At 33.8% G+C, this 25629-nt stretch overlaps 1 protein-coding gene across 1 annotated transcript in view; it reads left to right on the top strand.

Moving 5' to 3' along the window:
* The window catches only part of SPON1 (spondin 1), a 362466-nt gene extending 354363 nt beyond the window's left edge, over window positions 1–8103 (top strand). Inside the window, 3 exon segments of the mRNA XM_074275432.1 lie at window positions 801–965; window positions 1775–2038; window positions 6161–8103. Coding sequence (XP_074131533.1) covers window positions 801–965; window positions 1775–2038; window positions 6161–6324 — 593 coding nt within the window. The 3' untranslated portion in view covers window positions 6325–8103.
* The last annotated feature ends 17526 nt before the right edge of the window (window positions 8104–25629 follow it).

The following is a 25629-nucleotide window of genomic DNA, read 5'->3' as shown; positions in this document are numbered from 1 at the left end:
TGGTAAAAATCAATCAATAAACATGAATTAAGCACCTATATTTCCAGGTGTTGTACAAGGATGGGGGGGATATGAATTGGGATTGGCCCTATAATTTCATTGATATAGAATTCCCACATAAAGAAACCCCTTTTCCCAATGCATGTTGACCCTCATCTGCAATTTAAAGTCTTTGATAATAATATGGGACACAGAGTTTAAGTGACTTGCCTGGCAATTGTCTCTTAGAATTAAATTGGAGACATAAAAAGCCAAAAAGGAAACAGTTCTTGCCCTCCTTCCTCTAAGGATCTTAATAGATACTTTGGGGAAAGAACACATGTAAATACAATTATATGCAAAAATCTATTATCTATATCTATACACACATACACACACAGAGATATAGAGATGGACCTTAGGGACCACTTAGAACTAATCATACCTGAACAAGGATACTTTGTAATCGAGGCTTTACTGAAGTCATAGTTACTACCCAGCTGAATGTTCTATTGAACTAACCCCTTCCTTCAATTGTTTTAGATGCTAATGACACATTTGTATTTACCTGATACAGTAGAATGGGATGAAGAAAGAAAAAGCTTCCCTTAACAGTAAATATAAAACTGATATATTGTATAACTTTTTATATCAGTGTCAATTCTTGATCAAATTTACTACCATTTGAGCCAATACTTCAGTCAATTGATTTATGTCTAGATACCCTTTAGGATATTTTAAAGCAGTCAGAAGCTAAGGATCAGGAAAATGTACATGAAAAAGAGTTTATTCTTACTGTTAACAACTGGCTCTTGGGCTAGATACCATCCCTTGCTTGCTGTCTGCATGGTCCGAATGGAGTGACTGCAGTGTGACCTGTGGAAAGGGAATGAGAACCCGCCAGAGGATGTTGAAATCTCTTGCTGAACTTGGAGACTGTAATGAAGAGCTGGAGCAAGTGGAGAAGTGCATGCTGCCAGAGTGCCGTAAGTTCAGGGAGCTGAGTTTCTGTGTTATGTCCACAGGTCCCTGGATTTGTCTGGTTCTTCTCCCCTCCATCTTTTCTTCATCCTCTCTCATCTGAAAAATGTAGCCCTTAGAATAGAGCAGCTCTCTAGCCTTTAAAGGGGATGTGAGATTTAAAAGTGTTCCCAAAGAATACAGCCAATCTTTAATTGTGTAAAGGGTGAATACCATTCAGTGACATGACCCTCCTGATGGCTTTGATCTCCTTTGTGAAAGAAGGAGCAACAACAAAGGTTGAAAAATAAATGGTACATATTCCTGACTTTGCCAAAATTCCTCCAGCTGCAGATATCACACTGGTCCTGCTACAACACTACATACATGCTCTTCAATAAATATAAGTTGGGCAGCTGAATCAGGGATCTAATACTCAGTGGCAGTAATCAACAAGCAATTATTTAGCACCTGCTATATGCCAGGAATCAAGCATACTCTGTACTATATTTTGAAAATAAGTAGGCCATTTAGATTGTTTTCTTTCTTTAAACCATGAATCATTATTTGATGCCCCTTGCTTCAATGATCTGTGTTTCTTTCCTTTTTTGGCATCACCTCAATTAAAAACAGAAAATAAATCCCTTGTAAGAAATATAAGCATATTCTTAGAAAGATACACAGTTGCTTAGGATGTTAGCTTCTGTGGCTAAAAGGAATATTCAGAATCTTAGGCATGTCACACATGATCAATTCTTGGTATTTAGTGAAGAAATGCCCTAGAAATAGTAAGAATGAATCTCCACTGATAATTTTTGCTTTCCTCTTTTTCCAGCTATTGACTGTGAGCTCACTGAATGGTCCCAGTGGTCTGAATGTAATAAGTCATGTGGGAAAGGCCATATGATTAGAACCCGGATGATTAAAATGGAGCCTCAATTTGGAGGAGCTCCCTGTCCAGAAACCGTGCAACGGAAAAAATGTCGAATTAGGAAATGCTTGCGAAACCCATTGATCCAGAAAATGCGCTGGAGAGAGGTCCGTGAAAACAGGAGGAGTGAATCCCTCAAAGAAGAGTCTGATGGTGAGCAATACCCAGGTATGTTTCTTTATTGATAGGGCCAGTCTGTAGGCTTTGTCTTCTAAGAGAAGATTGTCTTATTAAGGAGAATTCCTTTTGAGACAGAAGATTTTGTGATTTATCAATTAATAATATATAATTTTAGGTACTACTAAGCACAATACACTGTGCTAAGCATTGGAAATATGAAGTTTAAAAAAGAAGAAATAAAGAAAAAGTCCCTGCCCTCAGGAAGCTTGTATTCTACTGAGAAATAAAATGCTGAAGGAATTAGGAAGGACTTCACATAAATAATTGAGGAAAACTGGCAATTTTAAGAGGCTGAAGTGAGGAAAGAATAAATTCCAGGCATGGGAAAAGAGATACTGTGTGAAAAAAAAATTAACAAATTGGCTAGTTTGACTGGACCATGAAGTCCATTAAAAAGGGGGTGATTCAGTGGATAGAATAACAGGCTTGGAGTCAGGAAGATCTGAGTTCAAATGTGACGACAGACACTTAGTTTCTGTGTGTCTCAGTTTCCTCATCTGAAAAATTTGGAGAAGAAAATCCAAATAACTCCAATAGTTTTGCCAAGAAAACCCCATATGAGGTCAGAAAGAGTCAGACAAGACTGAACAGCAACATAAAATAAGTCCTAGGTGTGGAATACCAAGAGGGCTATTTTGGCTGGACCATAAAGCATATAAAGGGAAGGAACATAAGACAATCCAAATGTTAACAACAGCAATGTTAATCTGGGATTTCCTTCTGGATTGTGAATCCTAATTTTTTAACAAAAAAAAAATCTCAAAGGTTTTGTTATTGTTTGTGTTTCTTTGCTGCTCCAGAGTGGCTCCCCAGACCTTTCTTGCTCAGAGCCCCTGGAGATCCCTGTTATCCTCAATGGCTGGCTGCCAAAATGCCATTCTATTCATGAGGAAATTGTGGCTTGAGAACTTAAATGACTTGCCCAGCATCATACGGACAGTAAACACTTACATTCAATTTCAATTTAGGTCCTTGCTGCCTAAAATTACAAAATTTTGCCTTGTCTGTCTCTTACCTCCCAACCTTCTTTTTTATATTGTTGCCCACCCAGAGTTGCCAATGGGAAAGCTCAGTAGAGTCAGTCAATTGGTACTTAGTAAGTGCCTTATTATCTGCCAAGCATTGGTGATTTAAAAAAAAAAAAAGTAACAGTTCCTGTTCTAAGGAGCTCGCAGTATAATAGAAGAAACATTATGCAAACAAACATATTAAATAATATACAAACTACAGATATAGATACATAAAGTTGAGGGCAGCCTCAGAGGGAAAGAAAGACTTGGAAAGGTTTCTTACCAAAGGTGGAATTTTAGCTGAGACCCAAAAGAAGCCAGGAAGTAAAGATGAGGAGATAAAAGGCTCCGAAACAGCTCATGAATAGGTCCCCACAGATGTGCCTTAGGAATAATAATAATAAAGGGCAGTTAGATGGCACAATGAATAGGGCACCAACCCTGTGGTCAGGGAGTCCTGAACTCAAATCCAGCCTCAAACACTTAACACTTACTATCTGTGTGACACTGGGCAAGTCACTTAACTCCAATGGCCTCGGAAAACAGAAAGGAATAATGATAATAGCTAACACATATAGAACTTACTATGTGCTATGTATGTACTTTACAGATTTACCTGAAAGGTAAATGCTATTATTATCCCCATTTAACAAATGAGAACTCACAGAAACAAAAGTTAAGTTGACTTGCTCAGGCTCACATAGCTAGTAAATGTTTGAGGCCGGATTTGAATTCAGGTCTTCTGACTCCAGACTAGGTGCTGTATTCATTGTATCACTTAGTAAATTCCACCCATAATCCTCTTAATATTTCCTATAGACATTCCACCCCTTCCACAGGAAGACACAAACAGTCCCAAAGGCGCACTCTCCTCTACAGAATTGCCAGTATTTGTTCTTACCAGCTCATTGTTATAGAAAAGCAATAGATAGCATCCCCAAAATGGATCCCCAAAGTCCCACTTCAGCTGTTGTTCCACCTTTAAAGTCAAAAAAGAAGCTTAAAAGAAGCCTAGGATACCAGGCTTTGATTAGGAGGAGACATAAAAAGTCATATTCCCACCTGTGTATTTTACACGTTAGAACACTGAGGCCCTTATGCAAGGTCACATAGCTAGTAAGTAATAGATCTGGAATTCAAATACATGTCTTCTGGACTTCATTTCCTAAGCTCTTTCTGCTTCATTACTAATATATTAAAAATATGTAAGATCACACCCTCCCCAGACATCTCTCTTTATAAACCATATTCTTCATTTGAACATAATCTCTAGTACTTCTATTCCCTTGACTCATATTCCCATCGCAAAGAAATGTCTTCTGAATCTCAAAAACAGTTTAAATAACCACTCATTTTATTCCTTTGTTCCTAAAGCTATTTCACAGAGTAAATATGTTCTTATTAGATAACAACATAACACGGAAAGAATATAGAGTAGTGGATAGACTACTATATTTAGAAGGGAAATCTAGATTGAAATCCTGATTTGCACACTTATGAGCTGTGTGACCCTAGACAAGTGACATTTCTCTCTGATTCCTCCCTTGCCTCATCTATAAAATGAGGAGGACATAGTTTAAAAACTGAAAGTAAAAACAGGATTTGTAAAGTATATTTTTTGTGTCAAATGATTCCTTAATATCAGAATTCTCTCTCACACTTCTATGAGCTTTACACACATAACCCCACTCTTGCAAGTACCTTGAAAGGACATTATGATTCGATCTCAGGAGCTGTGACTACTGGTGATCTGATAGATCTTTAAGAGAAAAAAGCAGAGGAAGAGATATAGGGCAAAAAGAAGCAAGAATTGGTCTTTAGTTAGTGAACAGGAGTCCCAAACATGTGGGGGAGAGCCAACAACCCCAATAAGTTTATGATTTCCAGCATCTATACCCCCAGAGAGGACCTCTCCAGTAAGCTAATTATCTCCTAGATTATACTGGGTCACAAAACCCCTTAACACATGTATTCTATCACTTAAACCAGTATTTTTGTCCTCATTTTTTTTTGCTTGTCTGATTTCATAAATGTTTCTTGGTCTTTTGTGTAATAACTGTTTGATGAGAGAAGAAACTAAACCAGTCAAGATAAAGCTGACTTTTAATCTCTAAATCTTGATGGAACTATTTCCCCCCATAGCAGAGAGGGAAAGTAGCTCTTATTTTTGACTCCCCCCAAAAGATTATACTTCTGGAGTCTTTTTCCTTGCTGTCCTTTCTCATCCTGCCTTCTTCCTCCAAGTCTCAGCTAAAATCGCATCTGCTACAAGAAGCCTTTACCGATCCCTCTTAATGATTATACTTTCTATCGATTGTCTCTAACTTATCCTCTATGTATCTTGTTTCTATATAAATTTTATATATATATATATATATATATATATATGTCATTTCCTCCATTAGATGGTAAACGCTGAAAACAGAGATTTTTTTTTTCTTTTTTATCCCCAGTGTTTGATACAGAGTCTGGCAAAGAATAAATGCTTAAATATTGCTAGTCAATTGTCTGAGTGACCTGGGACTTCAAATGTGTAATTGTAATATTGAACTAATTCCAGCCTAATACCCTCTTCTTGAAGGGAGGGGATCAAAGGAGAAATCGATCAACTACTGGCAAAAGTCCTACTACCTCAAAGGTGTAAACCCAGTCTCCATGAGATATGGAGTGAGACATTTCAGATCTACATATAAATCCCTGTGCATTTAGTCCTTTTGTTACACGAAAAGCTAATGGATTCAATGGCATCCAAGCTCTTGCTTTATGAGGAAACTATCAGTGAATTAAATAAATCATTGTGATGGAAGCATAGAAGAATTATATATAAAATTTAGAGTTGGAAGAAATTGTATATTCCAGTCCTATCATTTAATAAGCAGGAAAACTGAGCATCAGAGTTTAGTTGATTTGACCAAAGTTACACGATCACATCTGAAGTAGGATTTGAACCTGGTTACTTTTCCCACTAGCACAAATACCCAATACCCCTTACAATTATTATGAAACATTCACCGATTACCAGAGTTTAGCCATGCGGGTTACTGAATGGGTCCTGGGAATGTTACCAGAATGTCTCAATAAATGCCTCTCTCTGTTTTAGGCTGTAGGATGCGTCCATGGACTGCCTGGTCAGAATGCACCAAACTTTGCGGGGGTGGGATTCAGGAGCGCTACATGACCGTAAAGAAGAGATTTAAAAGCTCCCAGTTTACTAGCTGCAAAGACAAGAAGGAGATAAGAGCATGCAACGTTCACCCTTGTTAGCAAAATACTAGCCTAAGAAGTGATGAACTCTGGGCTCAATGGAAAGTTGGTTTGGGTTTGGATTTTTTTTTAAAGAAATGCAAATTGTGTATATTAGTTTTCATTTTTGCAGTATGGTTTGCTTACTAGGCTTGCTGGTGCAGGCAATGAGTACCTTTTACAAATACTTCCTCACAGATGTGTGCTGGGCCTGGCTTCTCAGAGCTCCAGCTAGCCCTTTAGTACAGAAAAAAAAAAAAAAATCCTAGTGGGTCATTGTGAGTCACTGAATACTAAAACAGACCGATTCCATGACTATGCAGGAGAAGTAGACCAATATTCTAGGAGATAAACAGGCAGAAAGAGGAAGTGCAAAGGTAAGAAAGACCGAGGTAAGGCAACTTGTTTCACATGGAGAAGCATCTGCGTATTTGAACAGGAGTCAATGCTGCTCAAGAGTCTGGAAGGGTCAAAAGTCATTCTCTGCCACACCAAAGGGACCACTCTCCTTTTCTTCCTTGGCGTAAACCAATCTTCTTCAGGACCATGGTCCATTTCTTATGTTTTTGTTATTAAATTTCTTATTGGGCATCCTTAATATGGCAGGTTTCACTTAGGAACACTAACACTTCCATTGGATTGATTCATTTTCTTTTTGATTAAGAAATAATGAACATGTTTATTTTTATTATATTAAGCTCAAAATACAAGACTTATTAAATACACAGACAGCATTTGGAGGGGGGGCAGGTGCAAAGATAAAAAGTATTATAATATTTGCCCTCCTGGATCTTATAATTTTTAGTAGAGAAGAGACATTATTAGTCACTGGTATAAAAAAAAAAAAAAGATTTTAAAAAAACATCCATTTCTAACCAGTGTTTCTTTTAGAAGCCAACCTTTAACCTTTTTTCTTTTTTTGAAATGGGGAATATGCGTTCCTGAACTATTTACATGACATCAGGACTGTGGAGGCTGCCCTAAGCCCTCTCATCCCTCAGGTTGTCAATCATTTACTCAAGATTCTTCATACTTTATCACTTTTAAAGGCTTATTCATTTTCAGACATTTTAAAAATAAGAAAATAATTTTCAGTTATTTTTTTTCATTAAACCGTTTTCTGAATTTTTCTCAAGCCATCTTTGTGCTTTAAAATATCTTTTAATCTAAAAAGTGTATTGTGGTGACCCGGAGGCTGTCAGAGATCACAGATACTTTCCAGGAAAAATGGATCTGAGTTGAAGGGAAGATCTAGTCTATTTTATCTCTAGGTGGACTTGTCATGAAAGCCTGCAGGGATTATGGGCAATGGTCCTGGGACCCAGAAATATACATAGGAGCAGTAACCTAAGTGCAAAAGGGAGTTTTCCCTAGTGTCCCCAAACTCCACTGTGCATTATAAATTACCTTGTAAATCTTGACCCTCTTCTTGGAAGATTACTATGTGACTCCAGGGGTCCACCTCTTCTGATTCCATCCCAGACTGTTCTTCCTTAAAGGCCTTGGTGTGAAGGGACCAATATCTCACCGGGGCTGATTCTGTCTATTTGTTCCTTCAATTCCAGGTTAACTTTCATACCAGGGCTATTATTCTTCACTCCAAATATTTACATGGGGTCTGTATGAAATATGTACAATTCTTTGAATGTCTGAAATTCTTTGAATATTCATTCTTAGTGAAGAATTTCAATTAAACTTGTCAGGACAGTTTCAAATATGATATCCAGAAGCTCTGTATGTGAATATATACATTATTTTCTTTAACATAGGAGACTGTTCAATAAAGATGTTATTGTGGTTGCCTGGCATGTTTTTTTTTAATTTAATCATCATTCTGAGTATTTGAACTGTTGTATTAAAAATCCCTGCAAATTCAACTATTTCTAATAAAAGATGCAGAGAGGCGCAGATTTCTTGCCCAGCATTGTGTCCACCCATTTGCGATATTCATCCAGACTTCCAGAGCTGGCTGGTAGGTACAATAAGAGATCAAATGGCTCTTAGCATTGTTTAGTCAGTATATGTGAAAAGCAGAATTGGAACGCATTTCTCCTTGGCTAATTCCCCATCACACTATTTTGAATTCACATGTGTACTTTAACCTTTCAGTAATCTGTTAATTCATCAGCATAAGAATTGTCAGCAGAATAGATCACCAATCTTGTTAGAGATTCATAGATAAGTCTAAGGAGTTGCTATGGCCCCAAAATTCATTATCTTAAAGAAAACTTAGTGGAGGGTATCTTCTAACTTTGACTGGTATACATGCCATATAGTCCATTAATATCTAGTCCATCCTTGAAGCCTTTTGAGCATGCTTCTAAATACAATTTTAGACCATATACCCATTTATATGCATATTCACATGTACACACTAGAAAACATTAATTTGTTATTTAAAATTTTTAAAACAGGAAGAAAAGAACTTCTTTAGAAAGCCAGTTTATTTGGAAGATCATTGTAGCATTTATAATAGCCTACTTCTGATTGTCCATCAGGCCAAGGAAAATTATGATGCCATTGTACTGTTAATTCATTAATTTTCCACTGACAATTTTTACACCTCACCTACCTGTCTATGCTGCTGAATGCTGGCACAGTAATTCTAAGAGCTTTATCTACATGTCTACTAACATGATAAAACTTCCTCTAGGACTTCTTGCCAGCAACATGGGAGTCATTTAGCTTTTTCTTTCTTAGATGGTTTGTGTTTATTTGGAAAATTGAGGATAAAATTGTTACAAATAACTTTCTTACTAAGATATAGTCTGAAGTAATTTGATTAGTAAACAAACAATAGTCTGAAATCAAGATAATGTTTACATGGGCATCATCTGTGTTTGTGAGTAGTCTACTCCTAAGAAGAATTGCCATATTTGTTAATGAGTATAATGATTATAGGTACTCCAATCACTTTGCAGTTCAGTATTCATTCACTGGTCATGTTGTCAAGAAGTTTTTAAAATAATAATAAATATACAAAGCACTTTGTTTGCTTTCTCATTTGAATCCTATAACAAACTTAAGGTGAATATTATACCCATTTTACAGATGAGAAAACTAAAGCTGGGAGAGGTCACACAGAAATTGTCTGAGAAGTATTTTAACTCAGGTTTTCCTAATTCCAATGCCAGTACTTTATGGATGAAGCCACTTAGGAATTTTTCCTTAATGAATCGTTTGTTTGTTTCATATATAACAAAATATCCTTTAGAGAGACTTTAGAGACTGAGATAGAAGTCTTTTTAATTACCGTCTTGAGAAAATAAATGATTTTGTCCCATGATTGTTTGTTGATCTTTAAGAATTTGGAGGGCATATTCAAATTTGGGGGAAAATGGGGACAAAGGAAGCTGAGATATGTGTATATATATATATATATACACACACACTATATGAGCACCTATCTTTACAGATAAAATCCCATAACAATAAATATAAAAGGAGGAAATGGAAAAAAATCTTGCATCATTATTAATCATGGAATCTGTCATTAGTAAGAAAACAAACAAAAGGCACCTATTAAGTGCCTGAGACAAGCCAGGTATATCTTATAGTAAGATGTCATAACCCTTTCTAATGCTCTGTTTATCATAAACCTGATTCAGGATGACTATTAGCAATGAAATTGGAAAGACATCTCTTACTTTCTGTTGTATAAAGCAAGCAATGAGAAAAGATAGGGTCATAAGATAAATCCAAATCTTAATAAGACCTCATTAGCCTTATGGCCTGGTCTCTTATCTCACATTTTATAATGGCAGAAATTGAGGCCCAGGAAGGAAGATTAAGTGACTTGCTGAGGTCACAAAATTAAAAAGTGTTAGAGTTGGGATTTGAATCTAAGTCAGCTGACTCAAAAAACAATGCTGTTTCTCAAGTTCCATTCACTCTTCCACCATTCTATTTCTGAGCTGCTACACTATATACAGCAATATTGGTTTGGCCCACTACAAATTCATGATTACTAAATATAAGGTTTTTACTTCTTCATAGCAAACTTCTCATAGCTAATTCCTTTTTCCTAATGCCCCCAGGGCCACCAACATTCAGGTCTTCCCCTTGAGACTCAGAAGCATTAAAAGATAAACATAAAAGGGAAATCAATAAGGACTCGATAAAAATCAAACATTGCATTCCCATATGAGAAGATGATATATGTGACTCCTAAGAGTTTTATCTTCTTAGTGCTGTTAAGAGGAATTTACACAGACAAAAGCATAGTCAATTATGTTGGAATCATCTCCCCCAAAAAATGAAGGGGTGAAAAAGACAAAAGCACTGAGAAAAGGAAGAAGAGAAAGGTAGAATAGGCAAGTTTTTCTCACATAAGAGAGGCCTGCAAGAAATATCTTTTACAATGGAGGAGAAATAGGTGAGGATGGCAGGCAATGCTTGAATCTCATTCTCATTGGAAGTGGTTCAAAGAATGAAGAATATATACACACCCTCAGTTTTGTATAGAAATATCACTTACCCAATGAGAAAATGGGAAGGGGGACAAAGGGGAGGTATGATTAAGGGAAGGCAGTGAATAGAAGCAAGATAGACTTTTAGCAAGGGACAAGGATATAAAGAGAGAGAAAAAAGGAAGAAATAGAAGACAATGAGATGGAGGATAATACACAGTAATCATAACTGTGAATGTAAATGGCATAAAATCACCCATAAAATGGAAGCAGATAACAGAGTAATTAGAAACCAGAATCCAGAAATATGTTGGTTTCAAGGACACATTTGAAACAGAAAGACAAATAGAAAGTTAAAATAAAGGGCTGGAATTGAATCTAATATACTTTAGCTGAAATTAAAGAAGAAAAATCAATAAAGAAATGGTTCAGGATAGCAATCATAATTTCAGACAAAACAAAAGCAAAAATAAACCCAGCTAAAAGAGATAATTAGAGAAGTATACTTTGCTAAAAGATACCATAGACAATGAATTGATATAAAAAATAAGGATCAGTTTTTCTGATAAAAAGAAATTTCTCAAATAATTCTATGAATAGAACTGAAACAAATTTATGAAAATAAGAGCCATTCCCCAATTGATAAATGACTAAAGGATATGAACAAGCAATTAAGAAATCAAAGTATATCAGTTCTTTTTGTGGTAGCAAAGAATTGGAAATTAAGGGATACCCTTTAATTGGAGAATGACTGAATGAGTTATGGTACATACATTAATGAAATACTATTATGGTGTAAAAAAGTGATGAACATGCAGATTTCAGAAAAACCTGGAAAGATTTACATCAATTGATTATGATTGAAGTGAGCAAAATCTGGAAAATAGAGTACATGATAACAACAATATTATGTGATGATCAACTATGATAGATAGCTCTTCTCAGCAATGTAACCATCCAAGACAATTAAAAGAGACTCATAATGCAATATGTTATCCACATCCAGAGGAAAAAACTATTGAAACATACCATGTTCACTTTTTTTTCCTTTCTTGTGGTTTTTCCTTCTTGTTCTGATTCTTCTTTCACAATATGACTGATATGGAAATATGTTTAATATGACTGTATATGTATAACCTATATCAGATAGCTTGCTGTTTTGGAATGGATAGAAGAGGAAGAGAGGGAAAAATAATATTGGAACTCAAAATCTTATAAAAATGAATGTTGAAGCCTATATTTTCATGTAATGGGAAAAAATAAACTACTATTAAGTAAAAAAAAAAAATCAAAGCTTTCAGTATTTAAATGAAAAATATTCTAAATCATAATGATTAGAGAAATGCATATTAAAACAACTCATACCTATCAAAAACGAATAATGCTTAAGGGATAAGGGGAAATTAAGTATACTAATGAATTACCAATTTAGTTGTGAACTGGTCTAACTATTCTGGAAAACAATTAGGAATTATTTCAAAATAAGTATAAAACTGTGCATATCCTTTAACCTAGCAATGCCTCTACAAGGTTTGCATCCCAAGGAAATAAAAAAAAAAGGAAAGCGCCATATTTGTATGAAACTATTTAGCCCCTCCCTCTTTTTGTGCTGACCAAGAATTAAAAATTGAAGATCTGCTCATCATTTGGGAAATGGCCAAACAAGTTGTGATTTATGATTGTAATGGAATACTACTGTACTATAAGAAATGAACAGGTTACTTTCAGAAAAAAAAAATTTGAAAATAATACGAACTGATAAAGAGTAAAGAGAATCAGGAAAACTGTACACAGTGACAGCAATGTTATAATGATAATAATCTGTGAAAGACTTGATGACTCTGATCAAGGCAATGATCTAAGACATTTCCTAAAGACTCACAATGAAAACATGCTATCCAGCTCTAGAGAGAAAATTGATGAACTTAGAATTCAAATCAAATTATAATTTTCTCACTTTATTTTTGTTGCTTTTTATGAAATATGGTAAATATTTTGCATGATTTCACACAATTGATATATTGTTTGTATTCTCAGTGACTGAAGAAGTTGGAGATAGGTAGACTACATGAAATCCATGATTTTTTTAAAAGCCCAGATAACATATTTCAAGATATTATAAAAGAAAAATACCTTAATATCTTAGAGGCAGAGAACAAAATAGAAATTGAAAGAATCCACTAATCACCTCCTGAAAGAGATCTCAAAATTTATTGTAGCCAATTCTAGAGTACTCAGATAAAGGAGGAACTACTTCAAGCATTTAGAGAGAAACGATTCAAATACCTCATTGCCAGTTAGGATCATACAAGATTTAGGAACTACCATGTAAAAAAATTGGAAGACTTGGAGTAGGATATCCCAGAAGATAAAGAAATTAAAATTATTACCAAGAATAACCTACCCAGTAAAACTAATTATAATCCTTCAGAGGGAAAATGGATATTTAATGAAATAGATAATTTTCAAATATTCTTGATGAAAGTATCAGACCTGAATAGAAAACATGATATTCAAACACAAAACTCAAAAGAAGCATAAAGAGATAAACATAAAGGAGAAACCAAAATAGACTTAGTAATGTTAGATGATATATGTAACTCCTAAGAACTTCATAATCATTAAGATATTTTAAAGGACTATATATAAACAGATGGCATGAGAGTAAATATATTATATTGGGATGGTTCCCTCCCCCCAAAAAATGGAAGGCTGAGAAATAAATAAGCTAAGGAGAGGAATATAATTTTAGAAAAATTAGGTATGAGAGACTTCTAGAAAAAAAACTGAGTGAGAATAAAAAGGATTGTTAAGTAAATCAATGAATTGAACATGCAATTAAAACCTAGAAAAACAATAAATTAAAAGCCACAAATTAATAACCAAAATGAAAACCAGAAAATTTTTAAAAAGATTCATAACAATTGAAAACAAACAAACAAAATATATCACAAATAAAACTAGGAACTGGTTTCATAGGGAGAAGGGGAATACAATAGATAAACCATTAGTTAATTTGAATTTTTAAAAGAAGAAAACCAAATTATCAGTACCAAAATTGAAAAGAAATAGTATGCCACCTTTAAAGATGAAATCAAGGCAATTATTACAAGCTGTTTAGCCCAAATATTCTCTCATAAAACTGACATTTTAACTGAAATTAAGCTAAGTGAATATTTTTAAAATTGTCCAAATTAATAAAAGTAAATAGAATATTGAAATAATATTACTTAGAAAAAGAAGTTGAATAAGCCACAAATGAGCTCCCTAATAAGATGTCCCCTGAATATCTTGTTTAAGTTAATTCTGCCAAAATTTAATTTTAAAAGTTAGTTCTACAAATATTTTAAAGTATATTTTATTCCAACCTTACATAAATTATTTGGAAAAAATAGGTGAAAAAATCTTACCAAATTCTAAACCAGAGAAAACAAAAACAGATAAGGAAAACTGTAGACCAATTTCCCTACTGAATTTTGATGGAAAATTTTTAAATAAAATACTATAATTATGATTATATATATGTAATCTTTGTGATATATTACTATAATATATATAATATTATACATATGATATTATGTATATATATATTATATATTATACGTATTATATATACTATAGCAATATATCACAAAGATTGACCATGTAGGATCTATACCAAAAATTCAGAACTTACTCAATATTAGGAAAACTATAAGCATAATTGACCACATCAATAACAAAAACAAAGGGAAAAGATCACACAATTGAATCAATAGATGAAGAAAAAGCTTTTGACAAAATGACTCCCATTTTTAAACACCAGGGAATATAGAAATAAGTTGAATCTTTCTTAAGATGATTAACTAATGCTTATAAATAAGCATTGCACGTAAGAGGGAAAAGTTAGAAGACTTTCTAAGAAGATTTGGGTTGAAACAAGAATGTTAAAAAATTTAGGTATAGCAATAAGACAAGAAAAAGAAATTAAAAAATAAAAATAAGCAATGAGAACCCTAGAGAATCAATTAAAATATTGAAAAAAAAATTTAGTAAAGTTGCAGGATATAATATAAACCAACAGAAATCATCATCATTTTTATACATTACCAACAAAATCCACAAGGAAAAGAAAGAAAAAGAAATTCTATTTAAAATAATTGCAGATAACATAAAATATTTGGGAATCTACCTGCCGAAACAAATCCAGGGAATAAATGAACACAATATTAAAACTTTTCACAAAAATAAAGGCAGATTTAAACAATTGGGGAAATATTAATTGGCCATGGGTAGGTCAAGCTAATGTATGAAAAATGACAAATTCTACTCAAATTAATTCATTAATTCCATGTTTGCCTTAGTTCCTTATCTTTAAAAATGAGCTGGAGAAAAAAATGACAAATCACTTCAGTATCTTTGCCAAGAAAACCTAGAAATGGAATCGTGAAGACTCAGACATGATTGAAACAACTGAATCTGATATTAGCTAAGGAATAGTGTTAGATAAGTAGAATAGATTAATTACATAGCACACAGGTGGAAATGACATTATTTATATATAGTGCTTGATAAATCCTAAAATACAAGCTTTGGGGCAAGAATTCAACATTTAACAAAATTGCTGGCAAAACTAATATAAACTATACATAGACTAACATCACACATTACATGCTAAGTAAAGGTCAAAATGGGTAAATGATTTAGATATAAGGATATAAGGATAAGATGATATTATAAGGAAATTAGGGGACTATAGAAAAATATATCTCCCAGATCTATGGATAAGGGAAGGCTTATTATAAAAAAAAATAAAGATAAGGAGAATAATGGGAAGTAAAAGTGATAATTTTTGATTACATGAAATAAAAAAGAGGTTATGCAAACAAAATAATTTGCAGTCAAAATAGAAGTTTCAACAAGAAACTGTGGAAAAAACAAATCAATTTTCTTTGATAACAGTCCCATTTTTCAAATATATAGAGAACTGAAGCACATTTATAAAAATTGGAGCCATCCTCCAATTGATAAATTGTCAAAGCATATGACAGACAGCTTTCAGAGGAAGAAACCAAATCTATCAATGGGAAGACATGGCGGGGGGGAGAATGCTCAAAATCACAACTGATTAGATAAATGTACATTAAAATAATTTGTGGTGCCACTTTTCACCTGTCAGATTTGCTAACATGACAGAAAATAACAATGACAAATATTAGAGGAGAAGTGGGGAAATTAGGAATGAACACACAGCTGCTAGAGTTGAAAAACAATTTGAAGCTATGCCCAATAAGCTATAAAACTGCCTTATACCCCAACAATACCATTACTAGATTTGTACCTTGTGGAGATCAAAGCAAAGGGGAAAGGACACATATATACAAAAATATTTATAGTGGCTTTTTGTAATGACAAAGAATTTGTAAGGGAATATTCATCAATTGAGGAATAACTGATCAAGTTGGGATATGATGTAATGGAATGCTATTGTGCTTTAAGAAATGATGAGCAGGACTGCTTCAGAAAAACCTGAGAAGACTTATATGAATTCATGCAAAATGAAACAAGCAGAACCAGAGAAGAACACAGTAGCAGCAATATTATAATAGTGATAAACCATGGAACACAACTACTCTGATCAAAACAATGATCCAAGACGATTCCAAAGCTCCCATGAGGAAAAAACAGCTGTCCACCTAGAAAGAGAGCAGTTAAACTTAAGAGTGAAAATTGAAGCATATTTTTTTCATTTACATTATTTTTCTGACTTTTTTCATGCCTTCATATGAATAATTGATATTATTTGCCTTCTTAGTGGGTATAGAGGAACAAGAAGGAAGGAGAGAATTTGGAACTCAATTTTTTTAAATAAATGTTTTAAATGAACAAGAATTTCTCCCCCCAATGAAGTGAGAATACAGGCTAATAAAATGGATCCATTTAGTTCTTACTGAAGTTCTGTCAAGCCTATTATATTTTATACATTTGCTTCTCAATGGCATTATCTGCTCATACAAGTTTCTAAGGATGATATATTAAATATGGGGCAGTAGGTTTCTTCATATTTTTGGAAAGTGTTTATCTCATTCTTTCTCCCTGGGCATCTTTTTGTTCATCTTTTCAGTAAATTTACTGCTATTATGAAGTCCTAGTTTAAGCCCAGTTTCACATGACCAAAGTTGATTGTCCCTAAAATAATCATTAGACAGGATTTAATTCATAAGGATCTAATTTTAAACCAGGGACTTCAGAATCCACCTAGTTTAACTCTCTTATTTTATAGATGAGTTAACTGATGATCTAAGAGATTAAAGCCTTTCCCAAAGTCACACAAAGTGCCAAAATAGGGTCTTCTTTCTTCAAATTTATTGCTCTTTCCATTGTACTGAGCTTTTATTTCAACAAGAAATATTTATTTACATATCTACTACATAAAAAGTCACTGTGCTAGGAACTGGAAACACAACACTGAAAAATAGGATTCTTATCCTCAAAGACTTTAAAAATTGTAAATGCAATGGAAAAACCCAACTTTAGAATAGAATCTCTGATTTTTTTCTGAATTACCCATGAGTCAATCAGCAGATATCACACAATATCATCTACTATGATACCTCCCATTTATTTGCTCTCAATAGTCATTTTATTTCCAATATGTATTTCATAAAGCTGCAAGGAACACTGAAGTCACCTACTCCACCTTTCTGTTTACAAGAAAACTGAGGCACAGAAAGATATATTATTTGCCCAAAGTTATACAAATATTAAGTGGAAAAGCCAAAACATGCAACTAAGATCTCCGACCCAGAATATGTGTTCTATGTGTCACACTGCATTTTATGTGAACTAACACTTCCCTTCCATCTCTCTTCACTCCCTCTATCCCTGTTTCCCTGAGTTCAATCTCTGCACTTTCAGGTACAAACTAGCATACCCATATTCCTCATCATCTAAACTCAGTTCAGCTACCCCATCACCTGAAGCAAGTCAAAGAGGTCCACAAATGACAGAGTATGGGACTGCTAAGTAAAAGTCTCTGCTTTGCTATAAGGAATATGACTAGTACTTAATAGGGCAGAAAAGCTAGCTGTCCATAAAATAGAACTATTAATATTGGAGATCATCTGGTAACCTTCTGACTAATTTGATAGGACTTTTTAAAATAACTACACATTGTTCCACTTATGGCTAAAAGTCCATCAAGAAAACACGCTCCTAAAATGCGTCACAATCTTCTCTCTCTGCCTCTTGGGACTAGTACAAAGGCAGAAGATTACTAACTAAACCAAATCCTAGACTCTAGAAGTATACTTCATTGATTTTAATGTCTTGTTGATTAGGACACATTTAGCTCAATGTAATTAAAGAGTCAGCAGGATAGGAAAGACATGTGTCTGGATGCCCATCAATTGGAGAATGGTTGGGTAAATTATAGTATATGAAGGTTATGGAATATTATTGCTCTGTAAGAAATGACCAACAGGAGGAATACAGAGAGGCTTGGAGAGACTTACATCAACTGATGCTGAGTGAAAGGAGCAGAACCAGGAGATCATTATATACTTCAACAATGATACTGTATGAAGATATATTCTGATTGAAGTGGATATGTTCAACATAGAGAAGATCCAATTCAGTTCCAGTTGATCAATGATGGACAGAAACAGCTACACCCAGAGAAGGAACACTGGGAATTGAGTGTAAAATGATTGCACTATTGTCTTTCTACCCAGATTACTTATACCTTTGGAATCCAATTCTTACCGTGCAACAAGAAATTTGGTTTTACACACATATATTGTATCTAGGTTATACTGTAACACATTTAATATGTATGGGATTGCCTGTTATCTAGGGGAGGAAGGAGAAAATTTGGAAAAATGAATACAAGGGATAATGTTGTAAAAAAAAAATTACCCATGCATATGTACTGTCAAAAAATTATAATTATAAAATAAATTTTTTTTAAAAAAAGGAAAGATGTGTGTGTCTGTGAGGGGGAGAGTGAATATATGTATGTATGTATATATCTACATGTGTATATATAAATATATATTTTTCTTATTGTAGTTTGAGAGTTTGGGGGGATTAAAGGAGAAAAAAGAATAAAATAAATAAAGGGTGCAGCAGAGAACCAAAGAATAATTTATAAGTAAAGAAAAAATGGACATTCATGAATATAATTTCTTCTACTGATATAAAAAGGTAAAAAAATGTAAAATTGGGCAAGAGGAAGCTGGTAAAGCTACAAGAAACCAAGAAATAACAAAACAGAATATGAAGAATCAAAAAATAGAACAGAATGTGAAACATAACAAAAACAACAGATATGGACAATAGATCAAGAAGAAAAAATACAAGAGTAATTGGACCACTTGAAAGCTGTGTCCAGAAAAAGAATATTGACAAAATAATGCAAGAAATAATCTAAGAAAAATGTACTGGAGTGATAGAACATAAAGGGAAAAGTAGAAATAGAAAAAAATCCACTGATTATTACCTTAGAGATCCTTATTTTCAAAATTTGAAACCCCCAGATCAAAGAGAAAATTCTGCAAAAAACAATCCAAAAAAAGCAATTTAAATATATTGGAACTGCAATTAGAATTGTACATGACTTAGCAGCAGCCACATTAAAAGATCACAAGTTCTGTAATCATATATACTGGCAATTTAAAAAAAAAAAAAAAAAAAAAAAAAACAACTAGGCTTGTGGCCAAAAACATCCTATCCATCAAAATTATCTATAATATTGAAAGAAAAAAATGAATGTTCAATGAACTTGCAGATTTTCTGGACTTTCAACCAAATCAGAATGCAATAGAAATTTAATATATTAGAGTCAATATCAAAGATCAATTTCAAGGAACTTAACATGGACAAATTGTTTTTGTTTTCTATATGGAAAATGTACAACATGTTTAGACTGATAACAACTAGGTAGAGCAAAAGAAAGATTGGGGCAAAGTTGAGTGTGATCTGACTTTAAAAATCAAAAATTCCTAGAAAAAGATAAAAATAGCAATTATACTACACAAATGAGGTATAGATGAAGAATAAGCACAGGCATTAGAAGGAGGAAGAAGGCTCTTAGTTCTAAAAACTTACATCAGGAATGGGTTAAATAGGAGATAGATAGAAGATATATAGACAGATAAATAGATATAGATATAAATATAAATATATACACACACCATGAAGGGTATAGCACTCTCCAAAATCTAGAAAGGGGGCAAAGGGTAGGGAAAGAAGATAAGGGAGGGATGTACGGGTGGGGGGAAGTTAAGTAATAGCAAGTCAAGCTAAGAAACAGAATTATAGCAGAAGAGTTAGCAGGGAAAGGAAAGAAGAGCTAAGTCAAACTTAAAGATTCTATCTTTAAATTGTAGGGAAATCTACATTATGACAGCCATACTAATATTGTTTTAGTTGCATGTTTACATATGAGTAAATGTTTGTGTATTGTATATATATTTATATGTGTATGTATGTATATGTATGTATGTATGTGTATGTATGCATGTATATATATATATATAAAATCAGTCCTTAACTGTAGCCTGCTTGGAGAAGTGGAGGGGAGTAAAAGGGGAAACATAAAATAAAATAGTCCATGAAACAAAAAAGTTTAAAAACTTCCAGACTAGATAATCACTAAGATTCCTTCAAATTCCAAATGCTGTGAGACTCCATAGTTTTCAAGCATCCTATCCTTACCATCAAAATTCTGTCAGTTTGTAACCAATATGCAATTAGTTCATTTGTTTAGTTCATATAAATTCAGGTATTTTGTTTAGTAAATGTCATTTAAATTTATCTTTCCATCCATCTGTGTCATTATTGCCTGACCTTAAGGTGTTTATCATTTAGGTCAGAAATAACCTGACCTACTCTTCTGTGTATTGCTGTAGGCAGCATTTTTTTTTAATTTACAAGAATGTATTGTTTGACCTTGGTACTAAGAACTATTCTATTAATCAACAGTACTCAGCTTTTTACATCTTAAAATTGAAACACAATAAGAAATTCAAGAAAGAAAAGTGCATTCCCTGTTGTTTAATGACATATCATACTGTAAATAGTCAAGTAACTTCATTTTAAGAAAAGAAAGAAAATCCACTAGATGTCACCAGAAGCTCCCTGATAGAATTGGTTCCTTCTCTATTTCTTCTCTCAGCATTATTGAGAGTAGAACACAGCTTAGCTGCAAAGGTTTCCTTCCTCATCACAATTCATATATAGAAACTGTGAACATGGCATGCAAACCAATTTTAGAAGCATAGTACTGAAAAGGAATGAGAGATTTCTTAACTCCACCGGGAGGAAAGCGAAGGAGCACAGGAAAAGAAGACATGATCAGATTAGCCAATATTCGGCATGTTGGACTTCAAGCCAGAACTGGTGAAGAGGAACACAAAGCTAACAATTCGAGGTTTAAGAAAGCACAGCAGTGTGTCTTGTTCCAGGAGTTGAGGGCTGAGAATATCTCCCAATAAGATGAATCTTTTGAGGCAGGATTCATGTTTTATTTAATCTTTATATTTCCTTCAGCATTGAGCACAGTCCTATGAACATAGTGAGAGTTTAATATTTGTTAAGTTTACACATAGCAGTCAATAAAAGTAGATACCCAATAAATATTCATTGAATTGAATGAAGTTTCATCAGAGCATAGACAATTGGGTTTGATTTTAGTAAAGGAAAATGAAATGGAAAAGTATTCTCTGAAGGGGGAATGTCATGAGTCAATAAATTGAAATGATTCTCATTGGATTGTAGTAAACCAAAAAAACCTGACTCAGAAAGGAATGATGAAAGCAGACATTGGAAGTTTTTAGTGTTAAGGAATTTGTATGTTATTCTGAAAGAATGGGATTGTGATAAGATCAAATAAGATGATATATGTGAAGCTCTTAGTGAATTATAAAGTGCTAAATAAATGTCAGATGTAATGGAAAGGAAGAGAGAGCTGGTGGGAAGGCCATTGTATAAGATCAATAGAAAGGACTTGATGGCCACTTTGAATAGCTATCAAATACACTCCTTAACTGGAGAAGTATGTTGACACGAAGAATACTTAGTGTTCTTAATGGAGTTGCTCTTGAAATTATTATAACTGCATTGGGTTAAGGAAAGTTGTTTAGCATAACCCTAATTTTTATGGTTCTGTGTCTGGTATTGCATAATAGCATAAAGGTATAATATAAAAATGTACTCTATTTGATGAATTCCTTGATCCTCTGGTATCTGCATTGAGCTCTGTTTAAAAAAAAAAAAAACAAAAACCACAAACCAAAGTATATCAAGTATATCTCCTCTTCGACACTGAAGATTCCTATAATTTGGAGGAACACTGGGTCTACAGAGATAGAAGTAGTGAATAAAGATGCCAAGTGAATGAGGAAAATGAAGGAATTTGGTGACCTATTTCTCTAAGAATATTATCTCAATGCAACCAAGAGGCAGAATATGCAGCTTTTTGGAAATTGGGCCCTAAAGTCAGCATTCGGGATGAACAAAAGAAAGCTTTCTCTCCAGAGATTTGCTAGCTAGCAATCACTACTAATAATAAAGTTAAGATTAATCCCTATGAAAAATCTGGGCCTACACTGCATTTCCCACTATCTGTTTTTTGTTGCCTTTTTCAGCTTGTTCCAGTGTCCCTCCTTCCCATTGTAATCTATAGCAGCAAACCTTTGTGATTATGGCAAAGAAAATGGAACAAGTCAAAGAAAAGCATCCCTCTGGGAGCCATGACCTGGACCAGCTGTGTCAAGATGATATTAAGCTACTTTCCCCCTCCTTGGTCACTAATCGCAGGGAGGCAGCCTGAGTATAATGACCTCGGCTATGTCAACATGAGACCACAAACCATTCCTTGATTAAAAGAAGTTGGGGTTAGGACAGGGAATTTTACCCCACAAATGAAAGACGGGCCTTCTCCAGGGTCACAAACATTTATCTCCATTTGGATCTCCATGGCTATTTGAGGAAAAGTCTTTTCTGGAAAGAAGTAAGCTATCAGTTGATTGACCCAGGTACCAATCTCATTCTGAGATTTTGAGACTAAGTGTCTTTACTATGCTATCCACTTTCCATTGACCAATCCTGAAATTTGGGAGATACCATGTGAACTTTTGTCAGTCAATATTCTCCATGGGTCCTACTTTCATGGGAAATCTTTGACTAACTAGACAGAAGGAAATTTGTGTACCCCAAGTATTCAGCAAATACTTTAATGCAATCATGGGTTCTTATAAGGCAGGTATTTTCTCCATAGAAGTATTTTGTAACACATGACCTTGAGCAGGTTACCTAATCTCTTCAGTCTTAGTTTGCTCATCTATAAAAAAAATAAATAAATTACAGTTATCTTCTTCCACATAGAGTTAAAGGTACAGCACTCTTGCAGTCTGTAAAATACACATGAAAATTTTTTGGTCCTCCTTTTATACCAGAGAAGTAGTCTAATTTTTTTTTTCTTTTATGGGGTAAATTATAGTATGTTACTGTAAAATTTGGGTTGCTCATATGCTCTGTGTCATCTGCTAGCCCTCATGTATCATCTGCAGCTTCCACAAAACTCCCCCCAAAATTCCATTTCTTATTCTAATCTATGATATACTAAAACTGTAATAAGGAAAGTTGTGATGTGGAAGGAATAACTTATTTTTCAGATATAAATTCACTGGTTTATTGTTCCTATTATATTCCTACCTGCCAATAATTCTTGAAATATATCTGTGCCTTCTATAAGTTCACCACAATAAAGATCACCCAACATGCTTGGAATTTTCTTTGCTTTCTCTTGACATCACAAGAATACACATGAAATCCACTGGTTGATTATATCTTGCTCTCACCAAATGATGCACTCATTTCTTTTTTCAGTCATCCAATTTTTTAAATTTTTCTTTTAATTGTGAGTTTTTAATAATTATCAAGTTTAAACAAATTAACACAGACAAATATGAAACTACCAACTTGTTATATATTTTTAAGGAAATTTTCTTGGATGACAATCTTTACTAAGCTTTCCTTTGTGATTTTTTGTTTATAATATTTTAGCCTCATTTCTACTTTGCAAAAATCTTTCCATTAATCATTGGGTGTGTTAAGAAAAGCATGTACATCTGGAAACTCCTTATATTAAAAAGTTCACGTCACAAAAAGGCTTGGATATTTGTGGGGTTCGGCAATAAAGAGAGATCTCATAGGAGGAGGGGAGGGCAATCCCATCCCAAAGGAATGGGGCATGAGAGAACAAAGAACACAGAAGGAAAGGAGAGTGAAAGCGAGTAGAAGGGCTTAAGAACATCAGTCTATGGAGGAAAGATGTTCTGCTTGTCTGAAAGGGTCCCAGCTGTGTAAATAGTTTATCAATATGGTCAGACTGGCTTGTAGTTGACTTGGATTTAAAAAATACAAAGTTTAATAGAGTTCAATTCAAAAGATCACCGTTTTTGCTATGTAGATTTGTTATTCATCTCTAGAAAAGAAAATAAGTTGAGAAGGCTCTTCCATAGGTGGTCCTCAATTTCATTTCTTTAGAGATTCTAATGTTGGATAAATCACAACCATGCAAGGCTACTAGAAGAATATCAATATTCAGAAAGATGAAACTGTTCAGAACAAAACTTGGATATTATTTAGGGAACTTTTAAGTTCCTAAAGGTACGACAGCCAACTGTCTTCTACTTCTGGATTCAACATTCTCCATTTTCAGTATCTGTCCAAAGTACATGTATAAGAAGGAGGGGAGCTTTATGTTGTTCAGGGATCTGTGTGGATGCAAAAGAATGTCTAACACCTAGCTTCTTAAATTGTAGTTTGTGCCTCCAAATGGGGTCTTATAATTTAATGTGGGAGTTGCAAAATTATGATTTATCATCAGCAAACGTTTGATTTGAATACCTGCAGACCCAGACTCACATAAAAATTCCCAGGCAAAAAAAGAGCCAATTCTCTTTTCAACAATGAGATGATTCAGGCCAGTTCCAATGATCTTGTGATGAAGAGAGCCAGCTGCATCTCTGCAGAGAAAGGACTGTGGGAATTTAATGTTGATTACAACATAATATTTTTCCTCTTTTTGTTGTGGTTTACAAGCAAACATAGTATTTTTCCTCTTTTTGTTGTGGTTTGCTTGCATTATTTTCTTTCTCATTTTTCTTTTCTTTTTTGATTTGATTTTTCTTGGGCAGCACAATAATTATGGAAATATGTATAGAAGAATTGCACATGTTTAACATATATTGGATCACTTGCCATCTAGGAGAGAATGTTGGGGGAAGGGAGGAAAAAGTTTGGAACACAAGACTTTGCAAGGGTGAATATTAAAAAAATAGCAATGCATATGTTTTGAAAAAAAAAATAACTTTAAATTAAAAAAAGAAACAAATATAAACTGTTTTTTTATTTTAAAAAGAGTCATGAGTGGGAAAAGTTTAAAAAGCCCTGGCTAATTAATACCAGACTAGGTAAGAAACAAGTAGCAAATGATAAAGTGAAGGAGACAATATTTGGACACAACCACACCAACCCCTTGCACTTACTGAAGGAATTAAATGAGATAATAAAAGTAAAATGCTTCGCAAATAGAAATTTTTGTACAAATATAAAGTTATAATACTAACTTTCATCACAACATTAAAATATATAATTATAGAAGAGCTCCAATGTGAGAATCACAAAATTTGATTTCTAGTCCTAGTTCTGACATTAATCAGGTATGTGAATAATTCACCATTTCTTTGAGTCTCAGTTCCTTCATCTGAAAAATTAGGGGGTTGGGCTAAAAGAAGTCTATGGCTTTGTCCAGCTCTAGATAAAAACAATTCTAAATTCATCTTTGACATTTTTTGTTCTAAGGATGTGTCCAGCTGCCAAAGTCTATGTTCTAAGAGTTCTTCTAGCTCTAAGATCCCACATTCTATGT

This window comes from Sminthopsis crassicaudata, chromosome 6 (genome assembly GCF_048593235.1).
Source record: "Sminthopsis crassicaudata isolate SCR6 chromosome 6, ASM4859323v1, whole genome shotgun sequence".
Taxonomy (NCBI): Eukaryota; Metazoa; Chordata; class Mammalia; order Dasyuromorphia; family Dasyuridae; genus Sminthopsis; species Sminthopsis crassicaudata.
The sequence above is the reverse complement of the archived record's forward strand: the minus strand, read 5'-3'. Positions and strand labels throughout refer to the sequence as shown.